At 58.9% G+C, this 18899-nt stretch overlaps 1 protein-coding gene across 1 annotated transcript in view; it reads left to right on the top strand.

The window, feature by feature from the left end:
- Positions 1-6685: 6685 nt before the first annotated feature.
- LOC140400199 (pecanex-like protein 3) overlaps positions 6686-18899 on the top strand; it is an 88607-nt gene continuing 76393 nt past the window's right edge. Inside the window, exons 1-8 of the mRNA XM_072489666.1 lie at positions 6686-6851; positions 8655-8751; positions 9251-9386; positions 11238-11398; positions 11571-11724; positions 12792-12824; positions 14787-14958; positions 18413-18523. Of these exons, the coding sequence (XP_072345767.1) occupies positions 9303-9386; positions 11238-11398; positions 11571-11724; positions 12792-12824; positions 14787-14958; positions 18413-18523 (715 nt within the window). The 5' untranslated portion in view covers positions 6686-6851; positions 8655-8751; positions 9251-9302. The remainder of the gene's footprint in view (positions 6852-8654; positions 8752-9250; positions 9387-11237; positions 11399-11570; positions 11725-12791; positions 12825-14786; positions 14959-18412; positions 18524-18899) is intronic.

Raw genomic sequence — 18899 nt, 5'->3', positions numbered from 1 at the left:
CTCCCTCCAGTCCCTACAACCCTCCCTTTCTCTGTAACGTCCTCCAGCCCCTACAACCCTCCCTATCTCTGTAACCTCCTCCAGCCCCTACAACCCTCCCTATCTCTGTAACCTCCTCCAGCCCCTACAACCCTCTCTATCTCTGGAACTTCCTCCAGCCCCTACAACCCTCCCTATCTCTGTAACCTCCTACAACCCTCCCGATCTCCGTAACGTCCTCCAGCCCCTGCAACCCTCCCTATCTCTGTAACCTCCTCCAGCCCCGACAACCCTCCCTATCTCTGTAACCTCCACCAGCCCCTACAACCCTCCCTTTGTCTGTAACCTCCTCCAGCCCCGACAACTCTCCCTATCTCTGTAACCTCCTCCAGTCCCTACAACCCTCCCTATCTCTGTAACCTCCTCCAGCCCCTACTACCCTCCCTATCTCTCTAACCTCCTCCCTCCAGTCCCTACAACCCTCCCTTTCTCTGTAACGTCCTCCAGCCCCTACAACCCTCCCTATCTCTGTAACCTCCTCCAGCCCCTACAACCCTCCCTATCTCTGTAACCTCCTCCAGCCCCGACAACCCTCCCTATCTCTGTAACCTCCTCCAGTCCCTACAACCCTCCCTATCTCTGTAACCTCATCCAGCCCCGACAACCCTCCCTATCTCTGTAACCTCCTCCAGTCCCTACAACCCTCCCTTTCTCTGTAACCTCCTCCAGCCCCTACAACCCTCCCTATCTCTGTAACCTCCTCCAGTCCCTACAACCCTCCCTATCTCTGTAACCTCCTCCAGCCCCGACAACCCTCCCTATCTCTGTAACCTCCTCCAGCCCCTACAACCCTCCCTATCTCTGTAACCTCCTCCAGTCCCTACAACCCTCCCGATCTCTGTAACCTCCTCCAGCTCTACAACCCTCCCTTTCTCTGTAACTTCCTCCAGCCCCTACAACCCTCCCTTTCTCTGTAACCTCCACCAGCCCCGACAACCCTCCCTATCTCTGTAACCTCCTCCAGCCCCTACAACCCTCCCTATCTCTGTAACCTCCTCCAGCCCCTACAACCCTCCCTATCTCTGTAACCTCCTCCAGTCCCTACAACCCTCCCGATCTCTGTAACCTCCTCCAGCTCTACAACCCTCCCTTTCTCTGTAACCTCCTCCAGCCTCTACAACCCTCCCTTTCTCTGTAACCTCCTCCAGCCCCTACAACCCTCCCTATCTCTGTAACCTCCTCCAGCCCCTACAACCCTCTCTATCTCTGGAACTTCCTCCAGCCCCTACAACCCTCCCTATCTCTGTAACCTCCTCCAGCCCCTACTACCCTCCCTATCTCTCTAACCTCCTCCCTCCAGTCCCTACAACCCTCCCTTTCTCTGTAACGTCCTCCAGCCCCTACAACCCTCCCTACCTCTGTAACCTCCTCCAGCCCCTACAACCCTCCCTATCTCTGTAACCTCCTCCAGCCCCTACAACCCTCTCTATCTCTGGAACTTCCTCCAGCCCCTACAACCCTCCCTATCTCTGTAACCTCCTCCAGCCCCGACAACCCTCCCTATCTCTGTAACCTCCTCCAGCCCCTACAACCCTCCCTATCTCTGTAACCTCCTCCAGTCCCTACAACCCTCCCGATCTCTGTAACCTCCTCCAGCTCTACAACCCTCCCTTTCTCTGTAACTTCCTCCAGCCCCTACAACCCTCCCTTTCTCTGTAACCTCCACCAGCCCCGACAACCCTCCCTATCTCTGTAACCTCCTCCAGCCCCTACAACCCTCCCTATCTCTGTAACCTCCTCCAGTCCCTACAACCCTCCCGATCTCTGTAACCTCCTCCAGCTCTACAACCCTCCCTTTCTCTGTAACTTCCTCCAGCCCCTACAACCCTCCCTTTCTCTGTAACCTCCTCCAGCCCCTACAACCCTCCCTATCTCTGTAACCTCCTCCAGCCCCTACAACCCTCCCTATCTCTGTAACCTCCTCCAGTCCCTACAACCCTCCCTATCTCTGTAACCTCCTCCAGCCCCGACAACCCTCCCTATCTCTGTAACCTCCTCCAGCCCCTACAACCCTCCCTATCTCTGTAACCTCCTCCAGTCCCTACAACCCTCCCGATCTCTGTAACCTCCTCCAGCTCTACAACCCTCCCTTTCTCTGTAACTTCCTCCAGCCCCTACAACCCTCCCTTTCTCTGTAACCTCCACCAGCCCCGACAACCCTCCCTATCTCTGTAACCTCCTCCAGCCCCTACAACCCTCCCTATCTCTGTAACCTCCTCCAGCCCCTACAACCCTCCCTATCTCTGTAACCTCCTCCAGTCCCTACAACCCTCCCGATCTCTGTAACCTCCTCCAGCTCTACAACCCTCCCTTTCTCTGTAACCTCCTCCAGCCTCTACAACCCTCCCTTTCTCTGTAACCTCCTCCAGCCCCTACAACCCTCCCTATCTCTGTAACCTCCTCCAGCCCCTACAACCCTCTCTATCTCTGGAACTTCCTCCAGCCCCTACAACCCTCCCTATCTCTGTAACCTCCTCCAGCCCCTACTACCCTCCCTATCTCTCTAACCTCCTCCCTCCAGTCCCTACAACCCTCCCTTTCTCTGTAACGTCCTCCAGCCCCTACAACCCTCCCTACCTCTGTAACCTCCTCCAGCCCCTACAACCCTCCCTATCTCTGTAACCTCCTCCAGCCCCTACAACCCTCTCTATCTCTGGAACTTCCTCCAGCCCCTACAACCCTCCCTATCTCTGTAACCTCCTACAACCCTCCCGATCTCCGTAACCTCCTCCAGCCCCTGCAACCCTCCCTATCTCTGTAACCTCCTCCAGCCCCGACAACCCTCCCTATCTCTGTAACCTCCACCAGCCCCTACAACCCTCCCTTTGTCTGTAACCTCCTCCAGCCCCGACAACTCTCCCTATCTCTGTAACCTCCTCCAGTCCCTACAACCCTCCCTATCTCTGTAACCTCCTCCAGCCCCTACTACCCTCCCTATCTCTCTAACCTCCTCCCTCCAGTCCCTACAACCCTCCCTTTCTCTGTAACGTCCTCCAGCCCCTACAACCCTCCCTATCTCTGTAACCTCCTCCAGCCCCTACAACCCTCCCTATCTCTGTAACCTCCTCCAGCCCCGACAACCCTCCCTATCTCTGTAACCTCCTCCAGTCCCTACAACCCTCCCTATCTCTGTAACCTCCTCCAGCCCCGACAACCCTCCCTATCTCTGTAACCTCCTCCAGTCCCTACAACCCTCCCTTTCTCTGTAACCTCCTCCAGCCCCTACAACCCTCCCTATCTCTGTAACCTCCTCCAGTCCCTACAACCCTCCCTATCTCTGTAACCTCCTCCAGCCCCGACAACCCTCCCTATCTCTGTAACCTCCTCCAGCCCCTACAACCCTCCCTATCTCTGTAACCTCCTCCAGCCCCTCCAACCCTCCCTATCTCTGTAACCTCCTCCAGCCCCGACAACCCTCCCTGTCTCTGTAACCTCCTCCAGCCACTCCAACCCTCCCTATCTCTGTAACCTCCTCCAGCCCCTACAACCCTCCCTATCTCTGTAACCTCCTCCAGTCCCTACAACCCTCCCTTTCTCTGTAACCTCCACCAGTACCGACAACCCTCCCTATCTCTGTAACTTCCTCCAGCCCCTACAACCCTCCCTATCTCTGTAATCTCCTCCAGCCCCGACAACCCTCCCTATCTCTGTAACTTCCTCCAGCCCCTACAACCCTCCCTTTCTCTGTAACCTCCACCAGCCCCGACAACCCTCCCTATCTCTGTAACCTCCTCCAGCCCCTACAACCCTCCCTATCTCTGTAACCTCCTCCAGCCCCTACAACCCTCCCTATCTCTGTAACCTCCTCCAGTCCCTACAACCCTCCCGATCTCTGTAACCTCCTCCAGCCCCTACAACCCTCCCTTTCTCTGTAACCTCCTCCAGCCTCTACAACTCTCCCTTTCTCTGTAACCTCCTCCAGCCCCTACAACCCTCCCTATCTCTGTAACCTCCTCCAGCCCCTACAACCCTCTCTATCTCTGGAACTTCCTCCAGCCCCTACAACCCTCCCTATCTCTGTAACCTCCTCCAGCCCCTACAACCCTCCCTATCTCTGTAACCTCCTACAACCCTCCCGATCTCCGTAACCTCCTCCAGCCCCTGCAACCCTCCCTATCTCTGTAACCTCCTCCAGCCCCGACAACCCTCCCTATCTCTGTAACCTCCACCAGCCCCTACAACCCTCCCTTTGTCTGTAACCTCCTCCAGCCCCGACAACTCTCCCTATCTCTGTAACCTCCTCCAGTCCCTACAACCCTCCCTATCTCTGTAACCTCCTCCAGCCCCTACTACCCTCCCTATCTCTGTAACCTCCTCCCTCCAGTCCCTACAACCCTCCCTTCCTCTGTCACCTCCTCCAGCCCCTACAACCCTCCCTATCTCTGTAACCTCCTCCAGCCCCGACAACCCTCCCTATCTCTGTAACCTCCTCCAGTCCCTACAACCCTCCCTTTCTCTGTAACCTCCTCCAGTCCCTACAACCCTCTCTATCTCTGTAGCCTCCTCCAGTCCCTACAACCCTCCCTATCTCTGTAACCTCCTCCAGCCCCTACAACCCTCCCTATCTCTGTAACCTCCTCCAGTCCCTACAACCCTCCCTATCTCTGTAACCTCCTCCAGCCCCGACAACCCTCCCTATCTCTGTAACCTCCTCCAGCCCCTACAACCCTCCCTATCTCTGTACCCTCCTCCAGCCCCTACAACCCTCCCTATCTCTGTAACCTCCTCCAGCCCCGACAACCCTCCCTGTCTCTGTAACCTCCTCCAGCCCCTACAACCCTCCCTATCTCTGTAACCTCCTCCAGTCCCTACAACCCTCCCTTTCTCTGTAACCTCCACCAGCCCCGACAACCCTCCCTATCTCTGTAACTTCCTCCAGCCCCTACAACCCTCCCTATCTCTGTAACCTCCTCCAGCCCCGACAACCCTCCCATTCTCTAACCTCCTCCAGCCCCTACAACCCTCCCTATCTCTGTAACCTCCTCCAGCCCCTACAACCCTCCCTTTCTCTGTAACCTCCACCAGCCCCGACAACCCTCCCTATCTCTGTAACCTCCTCCAGCCCCTACAACCCTCCCTATCTCTGTAACCTCCTCCAGCCCCTACAACCCTCCCTATCTCTGTAACCTCCTCCAGTCCCTACAACCCTCCCTATCTCTGTAACCTCCTCCAGCCCCTACAACCCTCCCTTTCTCTGTAACCTCCTCCAGCCCCTACAACCCTCCCTTTCTCTGTAACCTCCTCCAGCCCCTACAACCCTCCCTATCCCTGTAACCTCCTCCAGCCCCTACAACCCTCCCTATCTCTGTAACCTCCTCCAGTCCCTACAACCCTCCCTATCTCTGTAACCTCCTCCAGCCCCTACAACCCTCCCTTTCTCTGTAACCTCCTCCAGCCCCTACAACCCTCCCTTTCTCTGTAACCTCCTCCAGCCCCTACAACCCTCCCTATCTCTGTAACCTCCTCCAGCCCCTACAACCCTCTCTATCTCTGGAACTTCCTCCAGCCCCTACAACCCTCCCTATCTCTGTAACCTCCTCCAGCCCCTACAACCCTCCCTATCTCTGTAACCTCCTACAACCCTCCCGATCTCCGTAACCTCCTCCAGTCCCTACAACCCTCCCTATCTCTGTAACCTCCTCCAGCCCCTACAACCCTCCCTATCTCTGTAACCTCTTCCAGCCCCTACAACCCTCCTTATCTCTGTAACCTCCTCCATCCCCGACAACCCTCCCTATCTCTCTAACCTCCTCCAGCCTCTACAACCCTCCCTATCTCTGTAACCTCCTCCAGCCCCTACAACCCTCCCTATCTCTGTAACCTCCTCCAGCCCCGACAACCCTCCCTATCTCTGTAACTTCCTCCAGCCCCTACAACCCTCCCTATCTCTGTAACCTCCTCCAGCCCCTACAACCCTCCTTATCTCTGTAACGTCCTCCATCCCCGACAACCCTCCCTATCTCTGTAACCTCCTCCAGCCCCTACAACCCTCCCTATCTCTGTAACCTCCTCCAGCCCCTACAACCCTCCCTATCTCTGTAACCTCCTCCAGCCCTGACAACCCTCCCTATCTCTGTAACCTCCTCCAGCCCCTACTACCCTCCCTATCTCTGTAACCTCCTCCAGTCCCTACAACCCTCCCTTTCTCTGTAACCTCCTCCAGCCCCTACAACCCTCCCTATCTCTGTAACCTCCTCCAGCCCCTACAACACTCCCTATCTCTGTAACCTCCTCCAGCCCCTACAACCCTCCCTATCTCTGTAACCTCCTCCATCCCCGACAACCCTCCCTATCTCTGTAACCTCGTCCAGCCCCTACAACCCTCCCGATCTTTGTAACCTCCGCCAGCCTCCACAAACCCTCCCTATCTCTGTAACCTCCTCGAGGCCCGACAGCTGCCTGAGCCTGGAGCTCCGGAATTCCCTCCCCTGAACGTCTCCGCCGCCTTCCCGTCCTGAAACACGCTCCTTTTTGATCACCTGTCCGAATGTCTCCCTCTGTGACTGGGGGTCGGGGCTCCCGACGGGAAACACTGCTGTGAAGTGCGCGGGGGAACATGTTGCTTTGTTTAACTGAGCGCGGAGCCTCGGCGTTTAACCCTGTGCTGGATCCTCTTGCCCCCCCCCGCACCCCCCCGCACAGCCTGCAGGACATCCAGCACAGCCGGACAACCTCGCAGTCACGGACCCACGCGCTGCCAGCCGCCCTGCAGTTCGCCAGCTCGCTGCTGCTCCCTCGCGGGCCCGTGCACGAGGCCTCCCACTTCGACGACACCACGGAGGGAGCCGTCCACTACTTCTTCGACGAATCGGGTAGGTGCCACTCGCCTCCCCGGGGCAGCGGAGCACCGCTCGGTCGACCCGCCGGGCCTGGGGTGCCGGGGAGAGCCGGGCTGAATGCACCCCCGCCTCTAACCCGCCGGGCACCTGGCACTTTCATGGGCATCTTACTCCCCGGCAAGCCTGTGCTACCCACCCCCGCCCCAGAAACTGGAGCACGGGAGTCCAGACTGGTGCTGGCTCGAGGGTGCTCTCCGCTGTCAGAAGTGATGTTAAGTTGGGGCAGCGCAGTGGTTAGCACTGCTGCCTCACGACGCCGGGATTCCAGGTTCGATCCCGGCTCTGGGTCACTGTCCGTGTGGAGTTTACACATTCTCCCCGTGTCTGCGTGGGTTTCGCCCCCCACAACCCAAAAGATATGCAGGGTCGGTGGATTGGCCACTTAATTGGAATTTTTTTTAACAGGTCGGGTTACGGGGATAGGGCAGGGTGAGCGGGCCCAGTTGGGGTGCCCATTCGGAGGGTGGGTGCAGATTCGATAGGCGCAATGGCCTCCTCCTGCACTGTCGGGATGATACCTTCTACGACACCTTCACACCCGGATGCAGAAGTGTATCTGCGTTGCAGCTGACACAGTGGTTCGCCCGTGGGAGCGAGTCCCACATTCTCCCCACTCCCTGTGGGAGCGAGTTCCACATTCTCCCCCACTCCCTGTGGGGGCGAGTCCCACATTCTCCCCCACTCCCTGTGGGAGCGAGTTCCACATTCTCCCCCACTCCCTGTGGGGGCGAGTCCCACATTCTCCCCACTCCCTGTGGGAGCGAGTTCCACATTCTCCCCACTCCCTGTGAGAGCGAGTTTCACATTCTCCCCACTCCCTGTGGGATCGAGTCCCACATTCTCCCCACTCCCTGTGGGAGCGAGTTCCACATTCTCCCCACTCCCTGTGGGATCGAGTCCCACATTCTCCCCCACTCCCCGTGGGATCGAGTCCCACATTCTCCCCACTCCCCGTGGGAGCGAGTCCCACATTCTCCCCCACTCCCCGTGGGAGCGAGTCCCACATTCTCCCCCACTCCCCGTGGGAGCGAGTCCCACATTCTCCCCCACTCCCCGTGGGAGCGAGTCCCACATTCTCCCCCACTCCCCGTGGGAGCGAGTCCCACATTCTCCCCACTCCCCGTGGGAGCGAGTTCCACATTCTCCCCCACTCCCTGTGGGAGCGAGTTCCACATTCTCCCCCATTCCCTGTGCGAGTGAGTCCCACATTCTCCCCACTCCCTGTGGGAGCCCAGAGCTCAAAGCCCCAGCCAGCTCGCTCTTCCCCCGAATGGTGTAGCCCCGTTCGTAAGTCATTTCTTCACCCCACCCCCCCCCCCCCCCCCCCGCCCGCCCTGCCCCCACCTCTCCCCGGAGGGGCCTGAACAAAGTGCTGACCTCGCCTGAGAGTGCCCCCCCCCCCAACACACCTTGATTGTGACGCCTTCTGCAGCCGAATAGCTGGCAGCTGGGCCCTCTGATTGGATGCCGGGAGCAAATGGAGGGGTACCAAGGCGGATAAATGGAATTAAGTCACAGAGGTCTAATAGAATGGCGGGCAGGGACAGGCAGGAGGTGCAGAGTGGCCTCATTCTATTCCTGTGTCGGTTGAAATGGGACACTTCTTGTTTTAAGCCTCTTGCCGATTCCCTCGGGCAATTGGAAATGGACCTGAACCGTGAGGTTTCAGCTTGGTCCTGATCTGTTTAACCACTCGCCCGTCTCTCGTGGTTTCGTTACTTGTCTGCTGCATTTTACTGACTCCTGGTGTTTGTGCCCTGCCCTCCCCGCATCCAGGCGTCCGCAGGTCCTACACCTTTGGCCCGACGGGAGGTGGCTACGAGAATCCGGTGGGGCAGCAAGTGAGCCTGGAACACGCCTCCAACAACGCATGGTGAGTTCAACGCGGCCCATGCGAGACGGAAGCCACGCCCCAAAGCACGTCCCAGCCGAGACGCCATCTTCGCTGCTGGGGCGGGTGGGGGAGGCAAGATCCCGCAAAGCGCGGGGGAGGGGGGTGAGCGCTGTTTCTGGGGGGGGCATGTTGACCCCAGACCCCCGAGAGTGACGGGATCTCTTCAACTCCCGGGGGGGCCCCCGTTTACCGCCGCCTCCATTGGCGCGGCACTGGCGACATCGGCCGAGATGGTGGGACGTCGGCCGGGGGGGGGGGGGGGTGACCTCTCGACTCCAGGCTGGGTTCGGGCGAAGGGAGGTTTGTCCGTCCTTCCACTCACGCCTTGGAATAGCAGACGGGCTGGTTCTCTCCGGGACCTGGGAAAGGATCCATTTTGTCCCCTGCCACCCAATGGCGTCATTTGGGGAATGAACGTGTGCCATGTTTATGTCACCACAATCTGCAGCGTTAACCGCCATTTTCTTCCGAATTGTAGGGACCATCAATCCCACTCTTCCAGCTTCACGTCTGCCGACGTTCCAGAGGGAATGCCAGCGGTTTCGCTCCTCCAACCCCGGCCAGTGGTACTCCAGGGAATGCAAGTCCGTCGAGTGCCATTGGAAATTCCTGAGGTAAGGGATGGGTTAAATCCCTTTAAATGTTAAATTCCTGCGGTAAATAAGGGTTAACTCCGGTTCAATGTTAAATTCCTGAGGTAAAGACGGGTTAACTCCAGTTCAATGTTAAATTCTTGAGGTAACGGAGGGGCTAACTCCAGTTCAATGTTAAATTCCTGAGGTAAATAAGGGTTAACTCCGGTTCAATGTTAAATTCCTGAGGTAAGGGAGGGGTTAACTCCAGTTCAATGTTAAATTCCTGAGGTAAAGACGGGTTAACTCCGGTAAAATGTTAAATTCCTGAGATGAAGGAGGGGCAAACTCCAGTTCAATGTTAAATTCCTGAGGTAAAGGAGGGGTTAACTCCAGTTCAATGTTAAATTCTTGAGGTAACGGAGGGGTTAACTCCAGTTCAATGTTAAACTCCTGAGGTAAAGGAGGGGCTAACTCCAGTTCAATGTTAAATTCCTGAGGTAAAGGAGGGGTTAACTCCAGTTCAATGTTAAATTCCTGAGGTAAAGGAGGGGTTAACTCTGTTAAATGTTAAATTCCTGAGGTAACGAGGGGTTAACACCGTTAAATTCCTGAGGTCAAGACGGGTTAACTCCGGTAAAATGTTAAATTCCTGAGGTAAAGAGGGGTTAACTCCAGTTCAATGTTAAATTCCTGAGGTAAAGGAGGGGATAACTCCAGTTCAATGTTAAATTCCTGAGGTAAAGCGGGGTTAACTCCAGTTCAATATTAAATTCCTGAGGTAAAGAGGGGCTAACTCCAGTTCAATGTTAAATTCCTGAGGTAAAGGAGGGGTTAACTCCAGTTCAATGTTAAATTCCTGAGGTAAAGGAGGGGCTAACTCCAGTTCAATGTTAAATTCCTGAGGTAACGGAGGGGTTAACTCCAGTTCAATGTTAAATTCCTGAGGTATGGGAGGGGCTAACTCCAGTTCAATGTTAAATTCCTGAGGTAAGGGAGTGGTTAACTCCAGTTCAATGTTAAATTCCTGAGGTAAAGGAGGGGCTAACTCCAGTTCAATGTTAAATTCCTGAGGTAAAGAGGGGTTAACTCCAGTTCAATGTTAAATTCCTGAGGTAAAGGAGGGGTTAACTCCAGTTCAATGTTAAATTCCTGAGGTAAAGACGGGTTAACTCCGGTTAAATGTTAAATTCCTGAGGTAACGGAGGGGCTAACTCCAGTTCAATGTTAAATTCCTGAGGTAAAGACGGGTTAACTCCGGTAAAATGTTAAATTCCTGAGATGAAGGAGGGGCAAACTCCAGTTCAATGTTAAATTCCTGAGGTAAAGGAGGGGTTAACACCGTTCAAATGGCCAAAGGAAGAAGGTCCCTCCTCCCGCTGGAAGTCGCCGGACCACCTCTGGCCAGAGCTGCCCTCTGCCTCCCGGCCCTGACTGCCCGCCTAGCGCCAACTGCCTCTGCCCGGCGCAAGCAAGTACCCTGGGCACCTCCTTGTGACACCTTCTCACGGGCAGAGGGGCCGAAAGACCCGTCCCGTTTAGTCCAATTCCAACATGGCGCCGTTGGATGATGCGCCTCGTTTGGGATGGGGGGGGGGGGGGCTGGTTGAACTATGCGACCATCTCATCACACAGGGCCAGGAGGAGGCCGTACAGCCCCTCGAGCCTGCTCCGCCATTCGCGAAGATCACGAGTGACCTGATTATGGCCTCCATTCCACATTCCTGCCATCACCCCCCGATAACCTTTGACCCCCCCCCTTGTCAGTCAAGAATCATATCGACCTCCCAATCACCAGCGTCGGAGCCGCTTGACCTGCTTTCGTTGTGGCACGTCGCGTAACCTCTGTTTGTTGCTTTGTGTTTTTTTTTTAAAAAAAACACCTATTCCCAGTTGGATTTTCTGGATCAGGAATCCCTCCACGAGTCCCAGGAGAACACGCTCATGATCGAAGAGAAGATCCGGAACAAACATTACTACAAGTTCTGGCTGCTGCCCTGGAAGTGGATGCGCGTGCGCTACGACCGTCTGGCCCTGCTGGCTTTGCTGGACAGGTAGGTCGGCCGGGGGGGGGGGGGTCAGGCCTCTCGTTGCGCAGGTGCACTTTGAACCCCGCCTTCCGTTCACTTCCATTTCCGACCGCGCCCTCTCTCTCTGTTTTCCCCCTCGTTGCGAACCTCACTAAAAGCTGCTCTCTCTCTCTCTCTCTCTCTACGCCCCTCGCAGAAACAGGCAGGCCTGTGAGAACGTTGTGGCTGTCTTCCTCGCCGCCCTGGTGGCGTTCCTGGGCTTCATGCTGCTCCTCGAGGGTTTCTTCCGCGATATATGGGTGTTCCAGTTCTGCCTCGTCATTGCCAGCTGCCAGTACTCGCTGCTGAAGGTACCGTCCTGCGTCCTGTCGTGAAATACCGCCCGCCTCCGATTTGAGGCCATCGGGCCGTTTAGCGTCGGACTCTTAAACGTCGGCCGGACCGGTGTCTCCCAACACCGGGCCCCCTGGGAGTTAGCGGACCAGCAGACGCAAAGTCTGGTCGGAGAGGTACAGAGGCCTTCAAAGGTGGCGAGGCGGCGGGTTTGAGTGAGGATTCCCCAGCTTAAGACCTTGGGAATGACCGGGGAATACGCGAACGGCCAGAATTGGAGGCGCGAGGAGGTTAGGCCGCAAGATCAAGGAGCACAATTGGGCCACTCGGCCCCTCGAGTCTGCTCCGCCATTGAATCACGTCTGACCTGTTTCTCATCCCCGTTCTCCTGCCTTCTTATTAATCGGGAACCTATCTATCTCTGCCTTCAAGACGCTCGGCGACTCGGCCTCCACGGCAATGAGCTCCGCAGGCTCAGCACCCTCGGGCTGAAGACGTTCCTCCTTGCGAGACTGGAGGAGGCGGCTGGGGAGGGTGCTGGGAAATGGTGCCGTTGAGGAGGCCATGGACAAATTTGAAGGCGGGGATGTTTAAAAACTCAGTGTTGGCAGACCCGACTGGGGCGAGGGGGGGGGGGGGTGGGAGGCCGTTGGTACCTCCGCGGGGCGATGGGTGCCCGAGACTTGGCGCGAGTTCGGAAACGGGGCAGCCGGTTTCTTTCGCCTCCCAACTTTACTCTTTGGGGGGGGGGGGGGGGGGGGGGGGGGCTTGGCGAAACTCTACGTCCTGGTTTAAGACCTATTCAGCCAGAGGGTTGTGAAGATTCCAGCTTTCGGACGATCGGAGGGCACCCGCGGGTGCTTCCCGGTTGCGAGCGTTGGGGTTTGAGTGACGGTGGTGACCGCCACGGCTTGGTCGCAGGGGGGGGGTCAGCGATCGGCTGGAAATCCTGACACGGCGAGTGACCCCCCCCCCACGCCACTTAATCCCCAACCTCCAAAGCCACGTTGCAGAACGGAGAACGGGTTGGTTTTGTTTGCGTTTTGAAGCCACTCGCGCTGAATGTCTTCTCTTCTCCCTCCAGAGTGTTCAGCCAGATGCGGCCTCTCCAATGCACGTGAGTAGCGTGGGTTGTACGTGCATTTGTATCGAGCCTGTCGGCGCCCCGGGGACATCCCACAGCGCCTAACTGCCAATGAGGGGCTTGCCCCAGGGCGTTGCCTGTTCTGGTGCAGGAATTGCGACAGCGAGCTTGCGCACGGCCTGCTCCCGTAGGCGGCAATATTCGGGCGGGCCAGGTCATCCGCTGTAGGTGTTGGTCAAGGGGAAAAGTATTGCCCTCCGAAAGAGCACCTCACCAAGGCCCCACTCCCATGCCCCTATCCCCGTAACCTTGCCCATTGATCACGGCCAATCCACCCAACCCGCGCACCTTTGGAGTTGTGGGAGGAAGCCCGCGCAGACACGGGGGAGAAGGTGCAGACTCCGCACTCACGAGTCCGGAATCGAGCCCGCGCCCCTGGAGCTGTGAGGCCGCAGTGCTAAACACCGCACCACCTACTATCGCCGTTAACGCCGATTCCCATTTCTTCTGAGCCTTTGACTGTCCCTGGGGTCGTCCAGCTGGGTTACAGGGCTGGACCGCGCCACGCGAATACAGTGCGGGGGGGGCTGGGGCGGGCGGGTATGTATGTGTGTGTGTGTGTGTGTGTGTGTGTGTGTCGGTGCGTGCGCGTGTGTGTCGGTGCGTGCGTGTGAGTGTCGGTGCGTGTGAGTGTCGGTGCGTGCGTGTGTGTGTCGGTGCGTGTGTGTGTGTCGGTGCGTGTGTGTGTGTCGGTGCGTGTGTGTGTGTCGGTGCGTGTGTGTGTGTCGGTGCGTGTGTGTGTGTGTCGGTGCGTGTGTGTGTGTGTCGGTGCGTGTGTGTGTGTCGGTGCGTGTGTGTGTGTCGGTGCGTGTGTGTGTGTCGGTGCGGGTGTGTGTGTGTGTCGGTGCGGGTGTGTGTGTGTGTCGGTGCGGGTGTGTGTGTGTGTCGGTGCGGGTGTGTGTGTGTGTCGGTGCGGGTGTGTGTGTGTGTCGGTGCGGGTGTGTGTGTGTGTCGGTGCGGGTGTGTGTGTGTGTCGGTGCGGGTGTGTGTGTGTGTCGGTGCGGGTGTGTGTGTGTGTCGGTGCGGGTGTGTGTGTGTGTCGGTGCGGGTGTGTGTGTGTGTCGGTGCGGGTGTGTGTGTGTGTCGGTGCGGGTGTGTGTGTGTGTCGGTGCGGGTGTGTGTGTGTGTCGGTGCGGGTGTGTGTGTGTGTCGGTGCGGGTGTGTGTGTGTGTCGGTGCGGGTGTGTGTGTGTGTCGGTGCGGGTGTGTGTGTGTGTCGGTGCGGGTGTGTGTGTGTGTCGGTGCGGGTGTGTCGGTGCGGGTGCGTGTGTGTCGGTGCGCGTGTGTGTCGGTGCGGGTGCGCGTGTGTGTCGGTGCGGGTGCGCGTGTGTGTCGGTGCGGGTGCGCGGGTGTGTCGGTGCGGGTGCGCGGGTGTGTCGGTGCGCGGGTGTGTCGGTGCGCGGGTGTGTCGGTGCGCGCGTGTGTCGGTGCGCGGGTGTGTCGGTGCGCGCGTGTGTCGGTGCGCGCGTGTGTCGGTGCGCGCGTGTGTCGGTGCGCGCGTGTGTCGGTGCGCGCGTGTGTCGGTGCGCGCGTGTGTCGGTGCGCGCGTGTGTCGGTGCGCGCGTGTGTCGGTGCGCGCGTGTGTCGGTGCGCGCGTGTGTCGGTGCGCGCGTGTGTCGGTGCGCGCGTGTGTCGGTGCGCGCGTGTGTCGGTGCGCGCGTGTGTCGGTGCGCGCGTGTGTCGGTGCGCGCGTGTGTCGGTGCGCGCGTGTGTCGGTGCGCGCGTGTGTCGGTGCGCGCGTGTGTCGGTGCGCGCGTGTGTCGGTGCGCGCGTGTGTCGGTGCGCGCGTGTGTCGGTGCCGGTGCGTGTGTCGGTGCGCGCGTGTGTCGGTGCCGGTGCGTGTGTCGGTGCGCGCGTGTGTCGGTGCCGGTGCGTGTGTCGGTGCCAGTGCCGGTGCCAGTGCGTGGTCTGCTCTGATCCACCCCATCTCTCGCAGGGTCACAACTGGATCATCGCATACAGCCGGCCTGTCTACTTCTGCACCTGCTGTGCCCTGATCTGGCTGTTCGACTTGGGTAGCCGGAGCGATCACCTGCAGCCCATCAACCTGTATGGAATCACCCTCTTCTCCGCCCTGTCCTTCGCCTCCGCCCGGGATGTGGTGATTGGTGTGTACATGCCTGTATTTACTAACGTATCGGCTTCAGTGTGTATTCCGCCCAGTTGATTAATGCTGCCGTTTCTGCTACACGGGGAGCCTCCTGCCAGTCATAAACTCATCGCCATATCCTTCTATTCCTCTCTGATTATGTGTTTATCCAGCTTACCACCCCTCCAAAATGTATCGACACTGTTCACCTCGAGCGCTCCCTATGAGCTTGAGTCCCACATTCTCCCCACTCCCTATGGGAGCGCGTCCCACATTCTCTCCCACTCCCTGTGGGAGCGAGTCCCACATTCTTCCCACTCCCTGTGGGAGCGAGTCCCACATTCTTCCCACTCCCTGTGGGAGCGAGTCCCACATTCTTCCCACTCCTCGTGGGAGCGAGTCCCACATTCTCCCCCACTCCCTGTGGGAGCGAGTTCCACATTCTCCCCACTCCCCATGGGAGAGAGACCCACATTCTCCCCCACTCCCTGTGGGAGCGAGTTCCACATTCTCCCCACCCCCTGTGGGAGCGAGTCCCGCATTCTCCCCGCCCCCTGTGGGAGTGAGTTCCGCATTCTCCCCACCCCCTGTGGGAGCGAGTTCCGCATTCTCCCCCACTCCCCGTGGGAGCGAGTTCCGCATTCTCCCCCACTCCCTGTGGGAGTGAGTCCCGCATTCTCCCCCACTCCCCGTGGGACCGAGTCCCACATTCTCCCCCACTCCCTGTGGGAGCGAGTCCCACATTCTCCCCACTCCCCGTGGGAGCGAGGTCCACATTCTCCCCCACTCCCCGTGGGAGCGAGTCCCACATTCTCCCCCACTCCCCGTGGGAGCGAGTTCCACATTCTCCCCCACTCCCCGTGGGAGCGAGTCCCACATTCTCCCCCACTCCCTGTGGGAGAGAGTCCCACATTCCCCCCACTCCCGGTGGGAGCGAGTCCCACATTGTCCCCCACTCCCTGTGGGAGCGAGTCCCGCATTCACCCCCACTCCCTGTGGGAGCGAATCCCACATTCTCCCCCACTCCCTGTGGGAGTGAGTCCCACATTCTCCCCACCCCCTGTGGGAGCGAGTCCCGCATTCTCCCCACCCCCTGTGGGAGTGAGTTCCGCATTCTCCCCACCCCCTGTGGGAGCGAGTTCCGCATTCTCCCCCACTCCCCGTGGGAGCGAGTTCCGCATTCTCCCCCACTCCCAGTGGGAGTGAGTCCCACATTCTCCCCCACTCCCCGTGGGACCGAGTCCCACATTCTCCCCCACTCCCTGTGGGAGCGAGTCCCACATTCTCCCCCACTCCCTGTGGGAGCGAGTCCCACATTCTCCCCCACTCCCTGTGGGAGCGAGTCCCACATTCTCCCCCACTCCCCGTGGGACCGAGTCCCACATTCTCCCCCACTCCCCGTGGGAGTGAGTCCCACATTCTCCCCCACTCCCCGTGGGAGTGAGTCCCACATTCTCCCCCACTCCCCGTGGGAGAGAGTCCCACATTCTCCCCCACCCCCTGTGGGAGTGCGTCCCACATTCTCCCCACTCCCTGTGGGAGCGAGTTCCACATTCTCCCCACTCCCTGTGGGAGCGAGTCCCACATTCTCCCCACTCCCTGTGGGAGCGAGTCCCATATTCTCCCCACTCCCTGTGGGAGCGAGTCCCACATTCTCCCCCACTCCCTGTGGGAGCGAGTCCCACATTCTCCCCCACTCCCCGTGGGAGCGAGTTCCGCATTCTCCCCCACTCCCTGTGGGAGCGAGTTCCACATTCTCCCCACCCCCTGTGGGAGTGAGTCCCACATTCTCCCCACTCCCTGTGGGAGCGAGTCCCACATTCTCCCCACTCCCTGTGGGAGCGAGTCCCACATTCTCCCCACTCCCTGTGGGAGCGAGTCCCACATTCTCCCCACTCCCTGTGGGAGCGAGTCCCACATTCTCCCCACTCCCTGTGGGAGCGTGTCCCACATTCTCCCCACTCCCTGTGGGAGCGAGTCCCACATTCTCCCCCACTCCCTGTGGGAGTGAGTCCCACATTCTCCCCACCCCCTGTGGGAGCGAGTCCCGCATTCTCCCCACCCCCTGTGGGAGTGAGTTCCGCATTCTCCCCACCCCCTGTGGGAGCGAGTTCCGCATTCTCCCCCACTCCCCGTGGGAGCGAGTTCCGCATTCTCCCCCACTCCCAGTGGGAGTGAGTCCCACATTCTCCCCCACTCCCCGTGGGACCGAGTCCCACATTCTCCCCCACTCCCTGTGGGAGCGAGTCCCACATTCTCCCCCACTCCCTGTGGGAGCGAGTCCCACATTCTCCCCCACTCCCTGTGGGAGCGAGTCCCACATTCTCCCCCACTCCCCGTGGGACCGAGTCCCACATTCTCCCCCACTCCCCGTGGGAGTGAGTCCCACATTCTCCCCCACTCCCCGTGGGAGTGAGTCCCACATTCTCCCCCACTCCCCGTGGGAGAGAGTCCCACATTCTCCCCCACCCCCTGTGGGAGCGAGTTCCACATTCTCCCCACTCCCTGTGGGAGCGAGTTCCACATTCTCCCCACTCCCTGTGGGAGCGAGTCCCACATTCTCCCCACTCCCTGTGGGAGCGAGTCCCATATTCTCCCCACTCCCTGTGGGAGCGAGTCCCACATTCTCCCCCACTCCCTGTGGGAGCGAGTCCCACATTCTCCCCCACTCCCCGTGGGAGCGAGTTCCGCATTCTCCCCCACTCCCTGTGGGAGCGAGTTCCACATTCTCCCCACCCCCTGTGGGAGTGAGTCCCACATTCTCCCCACTCCCTGTGGGAGCGAGTCCCACATTCTCCCCACTCCCTGTGGGAGCGAGTCCCACATTCTCCCCACTCCCTGTGGGAGCGAGTCCCACATTCTCCCCACTCCCTGTGGGAGCGAGTCCCACATTCTCCCCACTCCCTGTGGGAGCGTGTCCCACATTCTCCCCACTCCCTGTGGGAGCGAGTCCCACATTCTCCCCACTCCCTGTGGGAGTGAGTTCCACATTCTCACATGAGGAGAATGTGTTCTAACACAGTGAGCTGTGATCGCGAAGGTTCTGCCTGAAAGGGCGGAGGAAGCAGATTCGACAGGAGCTTTCAAAAGGGGGGATTGGGGAAATACTCGGAAAGGAGGAATTTGCCGGGACATTGTGGGGTGGTGGGTATAGAGTGGGGGGGGGGTGGGGGGAGACTAATTAGATGGATGTTCTGAAGAGCCAGCATGGTGTGATGGGACGAGTGGTGGTCCCCTCTGCTGTAAGGTTCTTTGATGTTGTCTATTTTTAACACGAGCTGGGGACGGGGTCTCGCGCGCTGGGGACGGGGTCTCGCGCGCTGGGGACGGGGTCTCGCGCGCTGGGGACGGGGTCTCGCGCGCTGGGGACGGGGTCTCGCGCGCTGGGGACGGGGTCTCGCGCGCTGGGGACGGGGTCTCGCGGTCAAGTTATCGTGATTGCTGACTCGCTCTTCCAATGCTTTGCTTTGCAGTTTTCACCCTGTGTTTCCCAGCCATCTTCCTCCTTGGGCTCCTGCCTCAAGTCAACACTTTCTTCATGTACATCCTGGAGCAGCTAGACATCCACGCCTTCGGGGGCACTGGTGAGTCGAGAAGCCTACGGCCTTCCGCCAAGCCTCGTGTCCGTCAATGTGCAGTAGGGGCCCTGATGGTATTGGCTGAGGGTGGGGAGAGAGGCCTGTAGGTTTGAGAGATATCTTCCTTTCTTGTATCTCTCTCTCTCTCCCTCCCCCTTTTCCTGCCGTTCTCTCGAGTGTGTCTGTGTGTGTGTGTCTCTGTGCCCCCCTCTCTCTCTCTCTCTCTGCCTCTCTCTGCCTCTCTCTCTCTCTCTCTCTCTGTGCCTCTCTCTCTCTCTGTCTCTCTCTCTGTCTCTCTCTCTCTCAGTCTCTCTCTCTCTCTGTCTCTCTCTCTCTGTGTCTCTCTCTGTGTCTATCTCTCTCTCTGTGCCTCTCTCTCCCT

Source organism: Scyliorhinus torazame, chromosome 24 (genome assembly GCF_047496885.1).
Source record: "Scyliorhinus torazame isolate Kashiwa2021f chromosome 24, sScyTor2.1, whole genome shotgun sequence".
Classification (NCBI taxonomy): domain Eukaryota; kingdom Metazoa; phylum Chordata; class Chondrichthyes; order Carcharhiniformes; family Scyliorhinidae; genus Scyliorhinus; species Scyliorhinus torazame.
This window is presented reverse-complemented; position numbering and strand designations above follow the sequence as displayed.